This window comes from Coregonus clupeaformis, chromosome 29 (genome assembly GCF_020615455.1).
Source record: "Coregonus clupeaformis isolate EN_2021a chromosome 29, ASM2061545v1, whole genome shotgun sequence".
Lineage (NCBI taxonomy): Eukaryota > Metazoa > Chordata > Actinopteri > Salmoniformes > Salmonidae > Coregonus > Coregonus clupeaformis.
Window position 1 is genome coordinate 28,557,704 of NC_059220.1, and position 15,587 is coordinate 28,573,290.

At 44.0% G+C, this 15,587-nt stretch overlaps 1 protein-coding gene across 2 annotated transcripts in view; it reads right to left on the bottom strand.

Moving 5' to 3' along the window:
• Positions 1-898: 898 nt before the first annotated feature.
• The window catches only part of ldlrap1b (low density lipoprotein receptor adaptor protein 1b), a 66,003-nt gene continuing 51,314 nt past the window's right edge, over positions 899-15,587 (bottom strand). Inside the window, exons 6-10 of one of the 2 annotated variants that reach the window (XM_041855306.1) lie at positions 14,250-14,345; positions 5,887-6,020; positions 5,053-5,087; positions 3,319-3,350; positions 899-2,356 (exon numbers count right to left, since the gene is read on the bottom strand). In XM_041855306.1, the coding sequence (XP_041711240.1) occupies positions 2,310-2,356; positions 3,319-3,350; positions 5,053-5,087; positions 5,887-6,020; positions 14,250-14,345 (344 nt within the window). In that variant the 3' untranslated portion in view covers positions 899-2,309. The remainder of the gene's footprint in view (positions 2,357-3,318; positions 3,351-5,052; positions 5,088-5,886; positions 6,021-14,249; positions 14,346-15,587) is intronic. The other variant, XM_041855305.1, reaches the window with a different exon arrangement.

Genomic DNA, 15,587 nt, shown 5'->3' on the forward strand with positions numbered 1-15,587 from the left:
CAATATATAGCCTAATATGCAACTAATTCTAAAATAAATATTGAAATGTCATCAATTACGTGATCCTTCCCTGGACTAGATTTTAAAAATACGAAACCCTTCTCTTGACTGAAATTGAAAAAGCATGACCCTCCCCCATGTACCGATTCTGTAAATTTCAATTAATCCCTTAGCTACTAGAATATCGAGGTAGCGAACTTCAGCTGGAAAATGCATTCATCATCACTTCATCATGCATAACTCTCACACTAACATTTTACAGCCCGACTAGCTAGCATATTTAATCTTATTCACTGTTATCGGAAGAGGTGACATGCTTCAAAAATGACCTTAGCTAGTTAGCATACTTTACCTTTTCACTAAGTTGTGTAAAAATAAGCGAAATGCTAAAGCTAGTTAGCTATCCCGTTAGCACTTCGCATCACGCTCCCCCACGTCAGAAAAATGTTTATCGATCTAACGCAAAAGTTTAATAGTTGGTTGTATGGTTTGAAAGTTTTTTGAATAACTAGCTGAACGGTGTCAAATGTAGCTTGCTAGCTAATGTTCATAACTCACCACTTTTGTCACATCAGCCGCTGCATGGCCCAAAAAACTATTTCGGGTCGTAGCAAGTGCATGCTCAAGAAAGGTCAATGAGTTCAATCACATTATGGATTTAGGGTAAATTTGACAAATGCACCAAAAATCTTTCATTTGGATACCATCGAATTTGTTTAATATGGCGTTGGCCAATTATCTTTTTACCCACAAATAACATGCTTAATGACAATGTTATGACTCATGAGTTACTTGAATGTAACCACAGGTGGCCTATGAGAGAAAGCTGAGCTGTAATATTTGTCATTGGTGCAGCAGTGTGAGGTGTGTGTACAGTAGATTTCATTAAAACAGCCTCTCACATTGATACATACATTTTATTGAATTCAATGGGAGTAACATAATACCAGAAATGATTTAAATACATTTCAAACTGTAAGAAAAATGTCAGGGACATTAACACTGAGACTTGACCTCAACTCAAACCCTCATACCCCAAAATTAAATGGCCAAACTGATGAGTAAACTATCAAAATCTTTATAAGCACAAACATGGTCATAGACAACATTAGTGGTATATGTATGAGTTTGATGTTATAACAATCCCTGACATGAAAGTATGTGCTTTGGAGAGGGATGAGTAGAGTGCAAAAATAGATCTCGCAATAGAATAAAAATAAGATTGTCATCTTTATACACACACAAACATACATATAACCCACACATTATATATGCAAGTCAATTTTGATCAAGCCTGTTTGCCCAATTATTAGAGCACAGAGGTGGTGATAGTCACCCGCACTCTTTATTCTTATATTTGGCATCATGGCTGGAGTTCAGCTGGTGGCTTTCAATCCATCACCAGTGAAGTTTCCCCTCCATCCACAGGTACATTAACATAGGGAACATAACAAACATGGCATTAGCCCCGACTCCACATCAAACACTGACCATAGATGTGTTAACCTGTTTTATCTATTATTTTCTGCCTCTAACGCTTAACTGCGCCTTCACCAAATGCTCAACAAGTGATAAATTATAGCTCCATTTCGATCAACTTATGTATACGGTAGATACATACTTAAATTTGGTATACACACACACACACACAGTACAAACATACCAGTAGATACATATACAGTGGGCAAATAGAAAAATAAAAAATTCATGCGCTGTTGAATGTAACAAACACCAGATGACTGCATGTTTAACATTTAATTAAAAGAAACAAATGGTTATATTGCTTTGGTATGAGTTCTAGAGGCTCTCCGCTCAGGTAGGTCTCACGTGATTGGTCAGTTAGACGCACCAACAGTCACATCACTCAAGATGGCGCCATTGAGTGGACTTTCAGGGAGAATCATGTACAAACTCCACGGCACTACTATTCTTTCACAAACATTTTTTTTTTTTTACATTTTAGTCATTTTAGCAGACGCTCTTATCCAGAGCAACTTACAGTTAGTGAGTGCATAATTATTTTTATTTTTCATACTGGCCCCCCGTGGGAATCAAACCAACAACCCTGGTGTTGCAAGCGCCATGCTCTACCAACTGAGCTACACGGGGCCCATACATCCCACAGTCACTGCCTCTCTATTGCTTTCACCCAAATCACTCTCCATCTTTCTCTCCCTCCCTCAACGCCTTGCTTCCGCAGTGGCTCCACCCTTAGAACCCAAACATATCGTCTTTTTCAGCGTTGTCTGCGTCCATTTTGTCCCAGTTAGTTGGGGACAGGCACTCTTCAGTGTTGAAGTCCTGAGGGTTTACCCCAATGTCCAGGACCTGGGGGTTAGTGCGAGACTCAGCGAGTCTAAATGGGGAGAAGGAAAGACATTTCACTTGTCACATTCATCAGGCAAAAGACACCAAATAACAGATGGGATGTGAACACTCAATACATTGAAATGAATGGAGATGTGGTAGCATTAACATTGAAAAGCATTGTGCAGTAATACAATTTAAATGGTCAAATGTGTGTATTGGCTTCTAGCACAAACATTATTGTTGAACATGACATTAAAGATACTATACACAAATGTGTCAAATTTGAGTAAGTGGAACTACGAATACTGTGTTGGTCTCGAGTTACAGTATCCAGACCTAAACAGTTGAGGCATGTTGTTTGAAATGATCAAACAGTGAGGTATGGTTATCTAAGTTAGACAATCACTTCACACGGCTACATCTCTCAGATCTGACACAAGACAATGTTTCAACACATGCCAGACTCTTTCAACACTTCACTGCTACCACAATAACACCACTTGGCTCACCATGTCATCACTCATTCAGTGATGTGGCAACAACGGTGAAATGGCTGATGATATAATGCAGAAAAACACAAAACACAAATCCGAGGCATGGACAAAATGAGAATAAATAACAATCAACACATTAGCAGAGAACCCTGCCTTACATACATACACAGCACAGCCTTCCCAGCCTCTGTGCACTTTGTTGGATCCTCTAGTCCAAACTTAAATCAGATGGGTACTTCTCGGTTTGAGCCCTTCGTTACCTCAGCATCGTCTCAACATAAGGGAAAGTCAATAGGACAGGGTTCCAAGCCGTGGTAATGGGAGGCTCCTACATCGAGATATGCAACTACATGGCAGTAATCTACACATCCACGCTCAGACAGATGGGCTGGGTGCGGTGAGGACAAGAGGGTGACTGAGGGGGTCACAGTTTGGATGAGGGTGGTGAATGTAGTGGTGGTGACTGGGGGAAGTAATGGGGGGACACTGCACATCCAATGGATGACATTATTACCTGAGTATGATTCAAAGCTATCCAGACTGCGGCTGAGGGGTGCAAAGGAAATGTAAAAGGTCAGACAGCTGTTAGAACCCCATACCAGTACTGAAAGATTAGAAAATCATGTCCCCTATAATCATAATGAGGAACTGCAGAGGATGTCCACCCATGCCCAAAGTTTGCAGTAACCTTTTATGCCAGAAGATTGTACTGTAATCCTTCTTGAGTTAGAGCAATGGCTCATCAGTCCAAGGTCAGAGCAGTATTGAGAAAAAGCCCTGGGCTCAACTTTGCTACATATCATTGTTTAGACTGTACAGGCAGAGGTTTACGTGACCATACAGCTGAATTTAAATCACTCACACCAATCACTCACGCAGAGAATGAAGGGAATAATGTCAACTCTGTATAGGTTTTAGAACTTGCACTAGTAAAACGCTAACATACAAGGATGGAGGGTTGACACTAAAACTGTTCTTTGCTTCAGAAGAAGTCCTGAAGGAGGAAAACCATTGTCTAAATTACATGCGTCCTTCGACTTCCAGAGTTCTGCTACCCCATTCTACCTCCCACAGCATGTTTGGAGGGACCGAAGCCCTACTGCCAATAAACTGCCTTTTACTGAAAGCTCTTTCCTCAAACTCAGAGGAAAAGTCTGACCTCATTCCACCCCATTCCCTAGGGAAAGTAAGGAAAGAACAAGCATTAGCAACAACAAAATATACCTGATTGTCCATACGAGTTTATAAATAGCCCAGTCTAGTGGAAGACTAAGGTCTCACAGACAGAAGCTCTTTTTCTGTCATCACTGGGTCTTTTTAGAAAATCCATACTAAAGAGCTTCTAGGAGCTTGTTTAAGTCCAATGACAGGCTGCCACTTCAAAGTCTGTGACCAGATGGCCCATCACTTCTCCACAGAGTCCCCACGTTAATCACAGCAGCAGACACCACAGCAGATATTAACGGCCTAGTGAGTAATTACTGTGTGTGCAGACAAATAATTATCTGATAACAGCGCTAGAATAGCCTCTTAAGGCTTGATTACCACGTCTATGAAGCAAACTGTCCCTACCTCCAGACAGACTGATAAACAGAGGAGGCCACTGTCAGTTTCAACTGAGAAAATGAAAAGAGTCCAGGGGGAAATTAAAGCACTGATAAGACTGGAATTAGACTCTTATTTTGTGGTAGACATTAGAAAACAAATAAACATATTGGGAATTGTGATTCAGCTCCCCAAACTCCACAGGAGGCCTCAACACCCTATCAGGACATGCCATTGAAACAAAATGGAGTCCTTTGAGCTCTGCATGAGTTGGGTTAGCTTAAAATGAGCCCTTGAGGAATCCCAGTCTGTGCAAAAGCGCAAGGAATACACTGAAGGACGTGCCCAGTCAACCTTGAACCTGCTAGTTGTGTGACCGAAAACCAATGCTCTTTATTTATCCTTCAACCACTACCATTGTTGTCTGCCAGCTTCAATCTAGCTCAACTTGAAAACGTACTGTTAAATCATTGCATGTGGGGGCCAAAAGAAAGAGAAGCTGAGAAAGCAGAAGATGACTAAGTGTGGTGGAGGCCAGTAAACTGAAGACACAGCCTGTTTCTTAGATATAAGTGCAGCGAGCTCCCAGCGGTGAGACAGAAGGAGGGAGTGGCAGCATTTATGAGACGAGCCCTAACCACCGGCTATTTCCAGAGCAGTGTGTGTACTGCAGAGAGAGACGAGGCACAGTAAAATCACCCACCTTGAGAACGCTTCATCCAGACCATCCTCAAGCTCCTACCAGAAAAAAAACACATAGACAAGGTCAGGGAAAGAAGACAATGTCAAAGTAATTTAAATACTGTAAAAAACAACATTTAGGAAAGGTTTACAGTAGGTAAACTACAGGAAGTGACCTCCAATAAAGATAATGGCATCACGAACGGCTCTTTTGGTTTTAAAGTAGCTTTAAATGGAAGCCTTGAGTTATGAGCAGCTAAAGTAAAACACACACCTCTATCCAAACTTTCTCTGCAATAAGTATATAATTGCAGATTAACAGCTTCACACCCTCCACTGCTATCGTGACCATCTGACAAGTATTGTTCTTTTCAATGCACCATTGTCCTGAGCTAAACTCAACCCACACATGTACAGTGTTTCCCAACCCTGGTCCTTGAGTACCCACTACAGTACACATTTTTATTGTAACTCTGGACAAGCACACCTGATTCAACTTGTCAACTAATCATCAAGCCCTCAATGAGTTGAATGAGGTGTGTTTGTCCAGAGCTACAATGACAATGTGTACTGTTGGGGGTACTGGAGGACCAGGGTTGGGAAACACTGCTCTAGTATAAAGACCCTGCCTTTGAATAAAGCATGTATGCTAGGAGCTATTGCCAATACTATATTGTTTCCATCTTACCCATACAGTATACTGTAGCTGTTCTGTGTCCATTTTATCTAACCCATACAGCTAGTTCTAGCAAAAAATATGCTCTCCAAGCCTTCGGTTTTCTCGTCCATAAAGCATTGCCCCTCTTATCAAGCCTGTGCAGCTACAGTAGTTATATTCTAGCCCCCATTCTCTTACCCATACAGTATTGTTGTTCTCTGTGGAGTGGTTGCACACCATGAAGGGGTCCGGCTCGCTCTCCTTTGTCCCCAAGTGGACCAGCGCCATGTTCGCCCCCTCTGCCAAGTCTAGAAGGTTCCCTGTGGCCACTTCTGTAAAACAATGAAAAGCAAACATACTTAATGAAACTCAGAGACCTATACAAACCTGACTTCTAAACAACAGACTTACAAAAAAAGTATTGCCTAAATGCCATTACAAGCTGTACACGTGAGACATCTACCAAGTAACTTATCGTAGCATACTTGTACTAATACCTATGTACACTTATGATCATCATATGCAAACATAACATTAACCGTTATCATACAAACAAAGGCCACACAGGAATCATTAGGACCAAGCCTTCCTTACTACCCCTCCTAATGTGTGTCATCAACATGCCCATCTGTGGTTTGTCACTTATTGTCTTATTGATAAGTGGGCATGGTATAACGTAGCTGTTTGATAGGGTTGGGAATCGTGTGCGTTTGTGCGCGTGTCTGTGCATTGATTGTCTGGTCAGACTAACTGGTGTCGGTCCCTTGAGAAGAGAAGGTCAAATCTCAGTGAGTTCTCTAAACCTGTCTCAAAAGTTGTACTTGGTTCTATTAAGCACCTCATATCCTTCTTCCTCTTCATCCTTAGAAGACCTTGGCCTTTTCTCAATTAGATTTGCTCAACTCCTGGGTCCTCTCTCCTCCATCCTCTCTGTCCTCCTTTTGAAAAAGGTCAAAGGTAATCGAGGAGAGGGAATGTGGACAGAAATGCGCTTGTTTGAAATGAGACTTTCTCCAATCGCGTGTCATCAGGCAAATTACAGGGTGGAATCCCAAAATAAATGTATAAAGTGATAAAAACAAATGTAGTTAGTTGTGCAATACATCTGATAGATAAAATGATAAGTAGCATATCATTTTTAAATGTTTGCATGCTTTGGAATGGGGCTACTTGTGGGGGCTTGGAGTGTGGCTGGGGTCTGGGCATCTGGCAGGCTTGCCCCAGGGAGTGAGCGGCAGACTGAGTCAGGAGTATCATTTTACAAATCAAAAATCTAATCAAATTGTATTGGTCACATACACATATTTAGCAGATGTTATTGCGGGTGTAGAGAAATGCTCCAACAGTGCAGTAGTATCTAACAATTCACAACAATACACACAAATCGAAAAATAAAAGAATGGAATGAAGAAATATAGAAATATTAGGACGAACAATGTCGGAGTGGCATTGACTAAAATATAGTAGAATAGAATACAGTATATACATATGAGATTAATAATGTTTACATACTGCTTTACTAAAGTGACTAGTGTTCCATTGTTAAAGTGGCCAGTTATTCCATGTCTATGTATATAGGGGGCAGCAGCCTCTAAGGTGCAGGGTTGAGTAACCGGGTGGTAGCCGGCTAGTGAGGGCTATTTAACAGACTGATGGCCTTGAGATGAAAGCTGTTTTTCGTCTCTCGGTCCCAGCTTTGATGCACCTGTACTGACCTCGCCTTCTGGATGATAGCGGGGTGAACAGGCCGTGGCTCGGGTGGTTGAAGTCCTTGAGGATATTTTTGGGCTTCCTTTGACATCGGGTGCTGTAGGTGTCCTGGAGGGCAAGCAGTGTGCCCCCGGTGATGCGTTGGGCAGACCGCACCACCCTCTGGGGAGACCTGCGGTAGCTGGCGGTGCAGTTGCCGTACCAGGCGGTGATACAACCCGACAGGATGCTCTCAATTGTGCATCTGTAAAAGTTTCTGAGGGTCTTAGGGGCCAAGCCGAATTTCTTCAGCCTCCTGAGGTTGAAGAGGCGCTGTTGCGCCTTCTTCACCACACTGTCTGTGTGGGTGGACCATTTCAGATTGTCAGTGATGTGTACGCCGAGGTACTTGAAGCTTTCCACCTTCTCCACTGCGGTCCTGTTGATGTGGATAGGCTCGTGCTCCCTCTGCTGTTTCCTGAAGTCCACGATCAGCTCCTTCATTTTGTTGACGTTGAGGGAGAGGTTATTTTCCTGGCACCACTCCTCCAGGGCCCTCACCTCCTCTCTGTAGGCTGTCATTGTTGCTAATCAGGCCTACTACTGTTGTGTCGTCTGCAAACTTGATGATTGAGTTGGAGGCGTGCATGGCCACGCAGGCATGGGTGAACAGGGAGTACAGGAGGGGGCTGAGCACGCACCCTTGTGGTGCCCCTGTGTTGAGGATCAGTGAAGTGGAGGTGTTGTTTCCTACCTTCACCACCTGGGGGCGGCCCGTCAGGAAGTCCAGGACCCAGTTGCACAGGGTGGGGTTCAGACCCAGGGCCCCGAGCTTAATGATGAGCTTGGAGGGTACTATGGTGTTGAAGGCTGCGTTATAGTCAATGAACAGCATTCTTACATAGGTATTCCTCTTGTCCAGATGGGATAGGGAAGTGTGCAGTGCAATGGCGATTGCATCATCTGTGTATTCATTGACTATTGCTGTTCATTGACTATTGGGGCGTTAAGCAAATTGAAGTGGGTCTAGGGTGTCAGGTGATATGATCCTTAACTAGCCTCTCAAAGCACTTCATGATGACAGAAGTGAGTGCTACGGGGCGATAGTAATTTAGTTCAGTTACCTTTGCTTTCTTGGGTACAGGAACAATGGTGTACATCCTGAAGCAAGTGGGGACAGCAGACTGGGATAGGGAGAGTTTGAATATGTCCGTAAACACTCCAGCCAGCTGGTCTGCGCATGCTCTGAGGACGTGGCTAGGGATGTCGTCTGGGCCGGCAGCCTTGCGAGGGTTAATACGATTAAATGTCTTACTCACGTCGGCCATGGAGAACGAGAGCCCACAGTCCTTGGTAGCGGGCCGCATTGGTGGCACTGTGTTATCCTCAAAGCGGGCGAAGAAGGTGTTTGGCTTGTCCGGGAGCAAGACGTCGGTGTCCACGACGTGGCTGGTTTTCACTTTGTAATCCGTGATTGTCTGTAGACCCTGCCACATACGTCTCGCGTCTGAGCCGTTGAATTGCGACTCCACTTTGTCTCTGTACTGACGTTTTGCCTGCTTGATTGCCTTACGGGGGGAATAACTACACTGTTTGTATTCAACCATATTCCCAGTCACCTTGCCATGGATAAAATGCTGTGGTTCGCGCTTTCAGTTTTGCGCGAATGCTGCCATCTATCCAAGTTTTTTTATAGTTTGGGTAGGTTTTAATAGTCACAGTGGGAACAACATCCCCTATACACTTCCTGATGAACTCAGTCACCGTGTCGGTGTATGCGTCAATGTTATTCTCAGAGGTTACCCGGAACATATCCCAGTCCGCGTGATCAAAACAATATTGAAGCATGGATTCCGATTGGTCAGACCAGCGTTGAATAGACCTTAGTACGGGTACCTCCTGTCTGAGTTTCTGCCTATAGGAAGGGAGGAGCAAAATGGAGTCGTGCGGGAGTAGCAGTGGTCCAGTGTTTTTCCAGAGTGAGTACTACTGTCAATGTGTTGATAGAACTTCGTTAGCGTTTTCCTCAAATTTGCTTTGTTAAAATCCACAGCTACAATAAATGCGGCCTCAGGATATGTGGTTTCCAGTTTGCATAAAGTCCAGTGTAGTTCCTTGAGGGCCGTCGTGGCATGAGGGGGAATATACATGGCTGTGACTATAACCGAAGAGAATTTTCTTGGGAGTTAATACGGTCGGCATTTGATTGTGAGGTATTCTAGGTCGGGTGAACAAAAGGACTTGAGTTTCTGTATGTTATCACAATCACACCATGAGTAGTTCATCATGAAACATACATCACCGCTTTTCTTCTTTCCAGAGAGTTCTTTATTCTTGTCTGTTCGGTGTACTGAGAACCCAGCTGGCTGTACAGTGCCTTGCAAAACTATTCATCCCCCTTGGCGTTTTTCCTATTTTGTTGCATTACAACCTGTAATTTAAATGGATTTTTATTTGGATTTCATGTCATGGACATACACAAAATAGTCCAAATTGGTGAATTGAAAAAAATTACTTGTTTCAAAAAAATGCATCTGTCCATAGGACCATTTTAAGCCATACATCCACATAGCTGGGCTTTATGGAAAAGTGGCCAGAAAAAAAGCCATTGCTTAAAGAAAAAAAATAAGCAAACACGTTTGGTGTTCGCCAAAAGGCATGTGGGAGACTCCCCAAACATATGGAAGAAGCTACTCTTGTCAGATGAGACTATAATTGAGCTTTTTGGCCATCAAGGAAAATGCTATGTCTGGCGCAAACCCAACACCTCATCACCCCAAGAACACCATCCCCACAGTGAAGCATGGTGGTGGCAGCATCATGCTGTGGGGATGTTTTTCCATTGACAGGGACTGGGAAACTGGTTGAATTGAATGAATGATGGATGGTGCTAAATACAGGGAAATTCTTGAGGGAAACCTGTTTCAGTCTTCCAGAGATTTGAGACTGGGATGGAGGTTCACCTTCCAGCAGGGCAATGACCCTAAGCATACTGCTAAAGCAACACTTGAGTGGTTTAAGGGGAAATATTTAAATGTCTTGGAATGGCCTAGTCAAATCCCAGATCTCAATCCAATTGAGAATCTGTGGTATGACTTAAAAGATTGCTGTACACCAGCGGAACCCATCCAACTTGAAGGAGCTGGAGCAGTTTTGCCTTGAAGAATTGGCAAAAATCCCAGTGGCTAGATGTGCCAAGCTTATAGAGACATACCCCAAGAAACTTGCAGCTGTAATTGCTGCAAAAGGTGGCTCTACAAAGTATTGACTTTGGGGGGGTGAATAGTTATGCACGCTCAAGTTCAGTTTTTTTGTCTTATGTCTTGTTTGAACAAAAATATTTTGCATCTTCAAAGTGGTAAGCATGTTGTGTAAATAAAATGATATAAACCCCCCAAAATCCATTTAAATTCCAGGTTGTAAGGCAACAAAATAGGAAAAATGCCAAGGGGGATGAATACTTTCGCTAACCACTGTATAGACGGGGACAGTATATCCCGAGAGAGCTATGATTCCGTGAAACAGAGTATGTTACAGTCCCTGATGTCCCTCTGGAAGGAGATCCTCGCCCTGAGCTCGTCTACTTTATTATCCAGAGACTGAACATTAGCGAGTAATATACTCGGAAGCGGTGGATGGTGTGCACGCCTCCTGAGTCGGACTAGAAGTCCACTCTGAATACCTCTTCTCCGCCGGCGGCGTCTTGGAGCAGCCTCTGGGATAACTTCAATTGCCCTGGGGGGTACAAACAAAGGACCCAATTCGGGAAAGTCGTATTCCTGATCATAATGCTGGTGAGTTACTGCCGCTCTGATATCCAAAAGTTATTTCTGGCTGTATGTAATAACACAAAAAACTTTCTGGGCTAATAATGTAAGAAATAACACACAAAAAAACAAAATACTGCAAAGTTGCTTAGGAGCTAGAATCAGCGCTCCCATGTCTGTCGGCGCCCTCAGGACTCTAAGAAACTACATCTCCAAGTAGACACAGGAGCATGTGCATACAGTCACACACACATTAGACGCACACACACTAGTTTGTGTGAAGAGCAGGAAACTATCAGAGAGGGAAGAGGGTCTCCAGCAACATTCCTTCCTGAGGCTCCCAGGAGGTGAATACTTAATGTAAGCACTTTGCATCTCTGTCAATACCACTTCATTATGGGTCTAACCCACACATCTCTCTATGTGAAACATAGCTCAAGTACTGCCAAAAATAAAGGGACTGGGCTGCAATCCCCTTACACCAAGCCACTCTGTTACAAAAATATAATTTCCAGGTCAAGGGTTTTCCTCTCCTCTCTAGAGAAGATCTATAAACCCCTGAACCCAAATGGCCCTGATCCTGTTGTGATCCAGTCCCAGCCCATGTTAACTGTGTCAGCTGAGGTTTAGAGGGATCCCACTCTGGATGGCTGGGGTCCAACTGGCCAGAAGACGGGGACGCGTGGCCATGCGGATGTTTTAAGGCTGCTCTGTATGTGTCACACAGTGACTGACCCCCATGATCCCCCCACAAAGGAGAGGAGAATAAGGAGAACTTGGTGTGCCAGAGGTACTGTCTGGTGTAGGGTGAGCGTCATTCTCTCTCAGGATCTGGAATGCAGCAGAAACCCCCTGGTTACTTTGTTGTTTTTTAGCAGACTGTATTACTTACCGTGTACTGATATTGTTGCATGTGGGACATATATTTAGGATACTGACCGGTTGCTAGGCAACAGTGTAACACGCGCGAGGGAACAGGGAGGACTCACGAAAACAACAAGCTATCAACGTTTGCTAATTCGTTGTTTCAAGCAGTTAAAAAAGTTGTGTAACTCGCTCACCAGTGAAAATAAAAGTAATAAATATGACGAACATTTAGTTGATCCACGATCACGGTGAGGACAGCGAGGGATTTGTAGGTTGTACTTTGTCGGACTGAGAGGATCAACTGTCATCAACAGGCTACTCTTTCCCTCTCTCAACCACTATACTGAGAGACAGCATTACCACGGTCGTGAGTTGCCATTGGTTGTGTTAAAAGAGAGAGGAGTTAATAGTTTGAGTGGTCCCATTTAAATTGAAGACCATGGCAAGCGGTACCAGAGCGCCAAGTCTAGGTCCAAGAGGCTTCTAAACAGCTTCTACCCCCAAGCAATAAGACTCCTGAACATCTAATCAAATGGCTACCCAGACTACTTGGTAGAGTATGGCCTTTGCAACGCCAGGGTTGTGGGGGCGATTCCAACGGGGGGCCAGTATGAAAATGTATGCACTCACTAACTGTAAGTCGCTCTGGATAAAAGTGTCTTCTAAATGACTAAAATGTAAAATGTAAAGGACACCAATAAGAAGAAGAGACCTGCTTGGGCCAAGAAACACGAGCAATGGACATTAGACCGGTGGAAATGTGGTCAAAATTTGAGATTATTGGTTCAATCTGCCGTGTCTTTGTGAGACGCGGTGTGGGTGAACGGATGATCTCCGCATGTGTAGTTCCCACCGTAAAACATGGAGGAGGTGTTATGGTGTGGGGGTGCTTTGCTGGTGACACTGTCTGTGATATATTTAGAATTCAAGGCCCACTTAACCAGCATGGCTACCACAGCATTCTGCTGCGATACGCCATCCCATCTGGTTTGGGCTTAGTGGGACTATCATTTGTTTTCAACAGGACAATGACCCAACACACCTCCAGGCTGTGTAAGGGCTATTTGACCAAGAAGGAGAGTGATGAGTGCTACATCAGATGACCTGGCCTCCACAATCCCCTGACCTCAACCCAATTGAGATGGTTTGGGATGAGTCGGACGGCAGAGTGAAGGAAAAGCAGCCAACAAGTTCTCAGCATATGTGGGAACTCCTTCAAGACTGTTGGAAAAGCATTCCAGGTGAAGCTGGTTGAGAGAATGCCAAGAGTGTGCAAAGCTGTCATCAAGGCAAAGGGTGGCTATTTGAAGAATCTCAAATATAAAATATATTTTGATTTGTTTAACACTTTTTTGGTTACTTCATGATTCCATATGTGTTATTTCATAGTTTTGATGTCTTCACTATTATTCTACAATGTAGGAAATAGTAAAAATAAAGAAAAACCCTGGAATGAGTAGGTGTGTCCAAACTTTCGACTGGTACTGTATATAACCCAATTGAAATTTACACACACACACACACACACACACACATACACTTTAGGGGTATATTCCCACTAAGTGGATGCTCTGCACTATTTTATTTATGGTTGGGCCCCCCCAGTCCACACACTCATTTTCACATACTGCCTGCTTACAGACCACATAGTTCATTATTGCCATACACCTAGATACTAGGTCCCAGCTGATATGAACTCAGGTCCCTCAGAAGAGAGGGCTACACAGCTCTTCAGGGTCTAAAGCTGCATATGCCTCACCAGCAGGATTTGAGGAAACGGTCACAGGGACTAGAATCTCTTGGCTTACAGAATTCCATGGACGAGGAACTGAATAGCCACAGAAAAATGTAGATCCCTCAAGCTTTTCAAACAAACAGTGTTTCCTGTTGTTGGACTCAAGTTTCCATGCCAGAGGTCACCTTTCTCCTTAACATTCCTCTGTGCAAAATATCTTTGAAAAACAAATAACTCAGAGACAAGATTCTGAGAAAAACAGATAACCATTAGTTCTCAAGGAAGTGTTGATCAAGCCAGTATCTTCAGAAGAACAAAGACAGTAACCAGCATGAGTGCGTGATGGTGGATTTAGGCTAAAATGTATTCCTAGACAAAGGAGACTCAACAAGCACCAGATTGAAATCATAATCTGCCCCAGGGCTATATGGATAGCTTGCCTTTTGAATACCATTCCATCCCTGAGGCCCTCAGGCAGAGAGACGTTAGGGTTGGTGACTCACCTCCTCCCTTCAGACTGCCCAGGCTGGCCAAGCTCTCTGACTGGCTACTACTGGCTCCTTCCCCATCCGACCCAGACTTCACGCGCTTCTCCTTGTCTGTGAAGGAGAGAGATAGAAAGACAGAGGGAAAAGAGAGAGACAATCGGCGAGAATATTCATGTCTAGCTGATCATTTACATTTTCGTCATTTAGCAGACGCTCTTATCCAGAGCGACTTACAAATTGGTGCATTCACCTTATAGCCAGTGGGATAACCACTTTACAATAAAAAAAAATTTGGGGGGGGGTTGGGGTAAGGGGGGGTAGAAGGATTACTTTATCCTATCCCAGGTATTCCTTAAAGAGGTGGGGTTTCAAGTGTCTCCGGAAGGTGGTGAGTGACTCCGCTGTCCTGGCGTCGTGAGGGAGCTTGTTCCACCATTGGGGTGCCAGAGCAATCATGTTTGTAATGTCTGCAAATCATTGTTTATCATTCTCAGCAGATATCGGGCACTTGACCAAACGACACTATGGGTGTGTTTGTAAATTCACTCTGGAGTGCCAGAGTGCACTCAGTCCGCTCTGGGCGTTGGTAAATTCAAAGCGTTGTCAGATTGTCCGTTGGTAAATTCCGAGCGTTTCGCTCTCGGAGCGTTCAGAGTGAAAACAGGACGCTCTGGCCGAGGAGTAGGGTTAATCCAAGTGTTCTAACCTCACAACGGCAGTCAAGCACTCAAGCCAACTGGCTAAAGTTGGCTAACTTGCTAGCTACTTCCAGACACAAATGAGAGAACCCCTCACTCTGACCATTTTACTAACCCTAGCAGAGCTGGTTAGGCTGTTTTCATGTTATCTAGAGCGTTGGTGACTAACTGTGCTGCTGTAAACAATTGAATTATGGGTTTTTTGGCCAACGTTTACTGACACTGGTCATATTCAACTGGTATTGCGCGTTCGTAAATTCATCAGTTATTCTGCACTCTGGCAACCTCAGACGAGAGTGCTCTGAAATCGGAGTAGATAGTCAGAGTGAATTTGCGAACGCACACTAATATTTAGACATGAGGGGTTGAAGATGCCACAAGGACCAAAAGCTTCTGTAGCGGCTACACTTAAACATGCCAGTCAGTGGCTTCTGGCCAGGAGATTTAAATAGAGTAGAACCAAACAGTGGTCAGGTCTGTAGCTTCAGGAACCAGTCAGTCAGGCAGTTCCTCCTCTGCCTTAATAAGAAGCATCTGGGTCACGTGGATAAAGCCTGTCTCCTCTCCTAACATTCTTACCTGCTGGGAGCAGGGCTTAGGTTGCAGCGTGAGGCACTGACCCAAACAGACAGAACTTTCCTGGGATTTCCTGGAG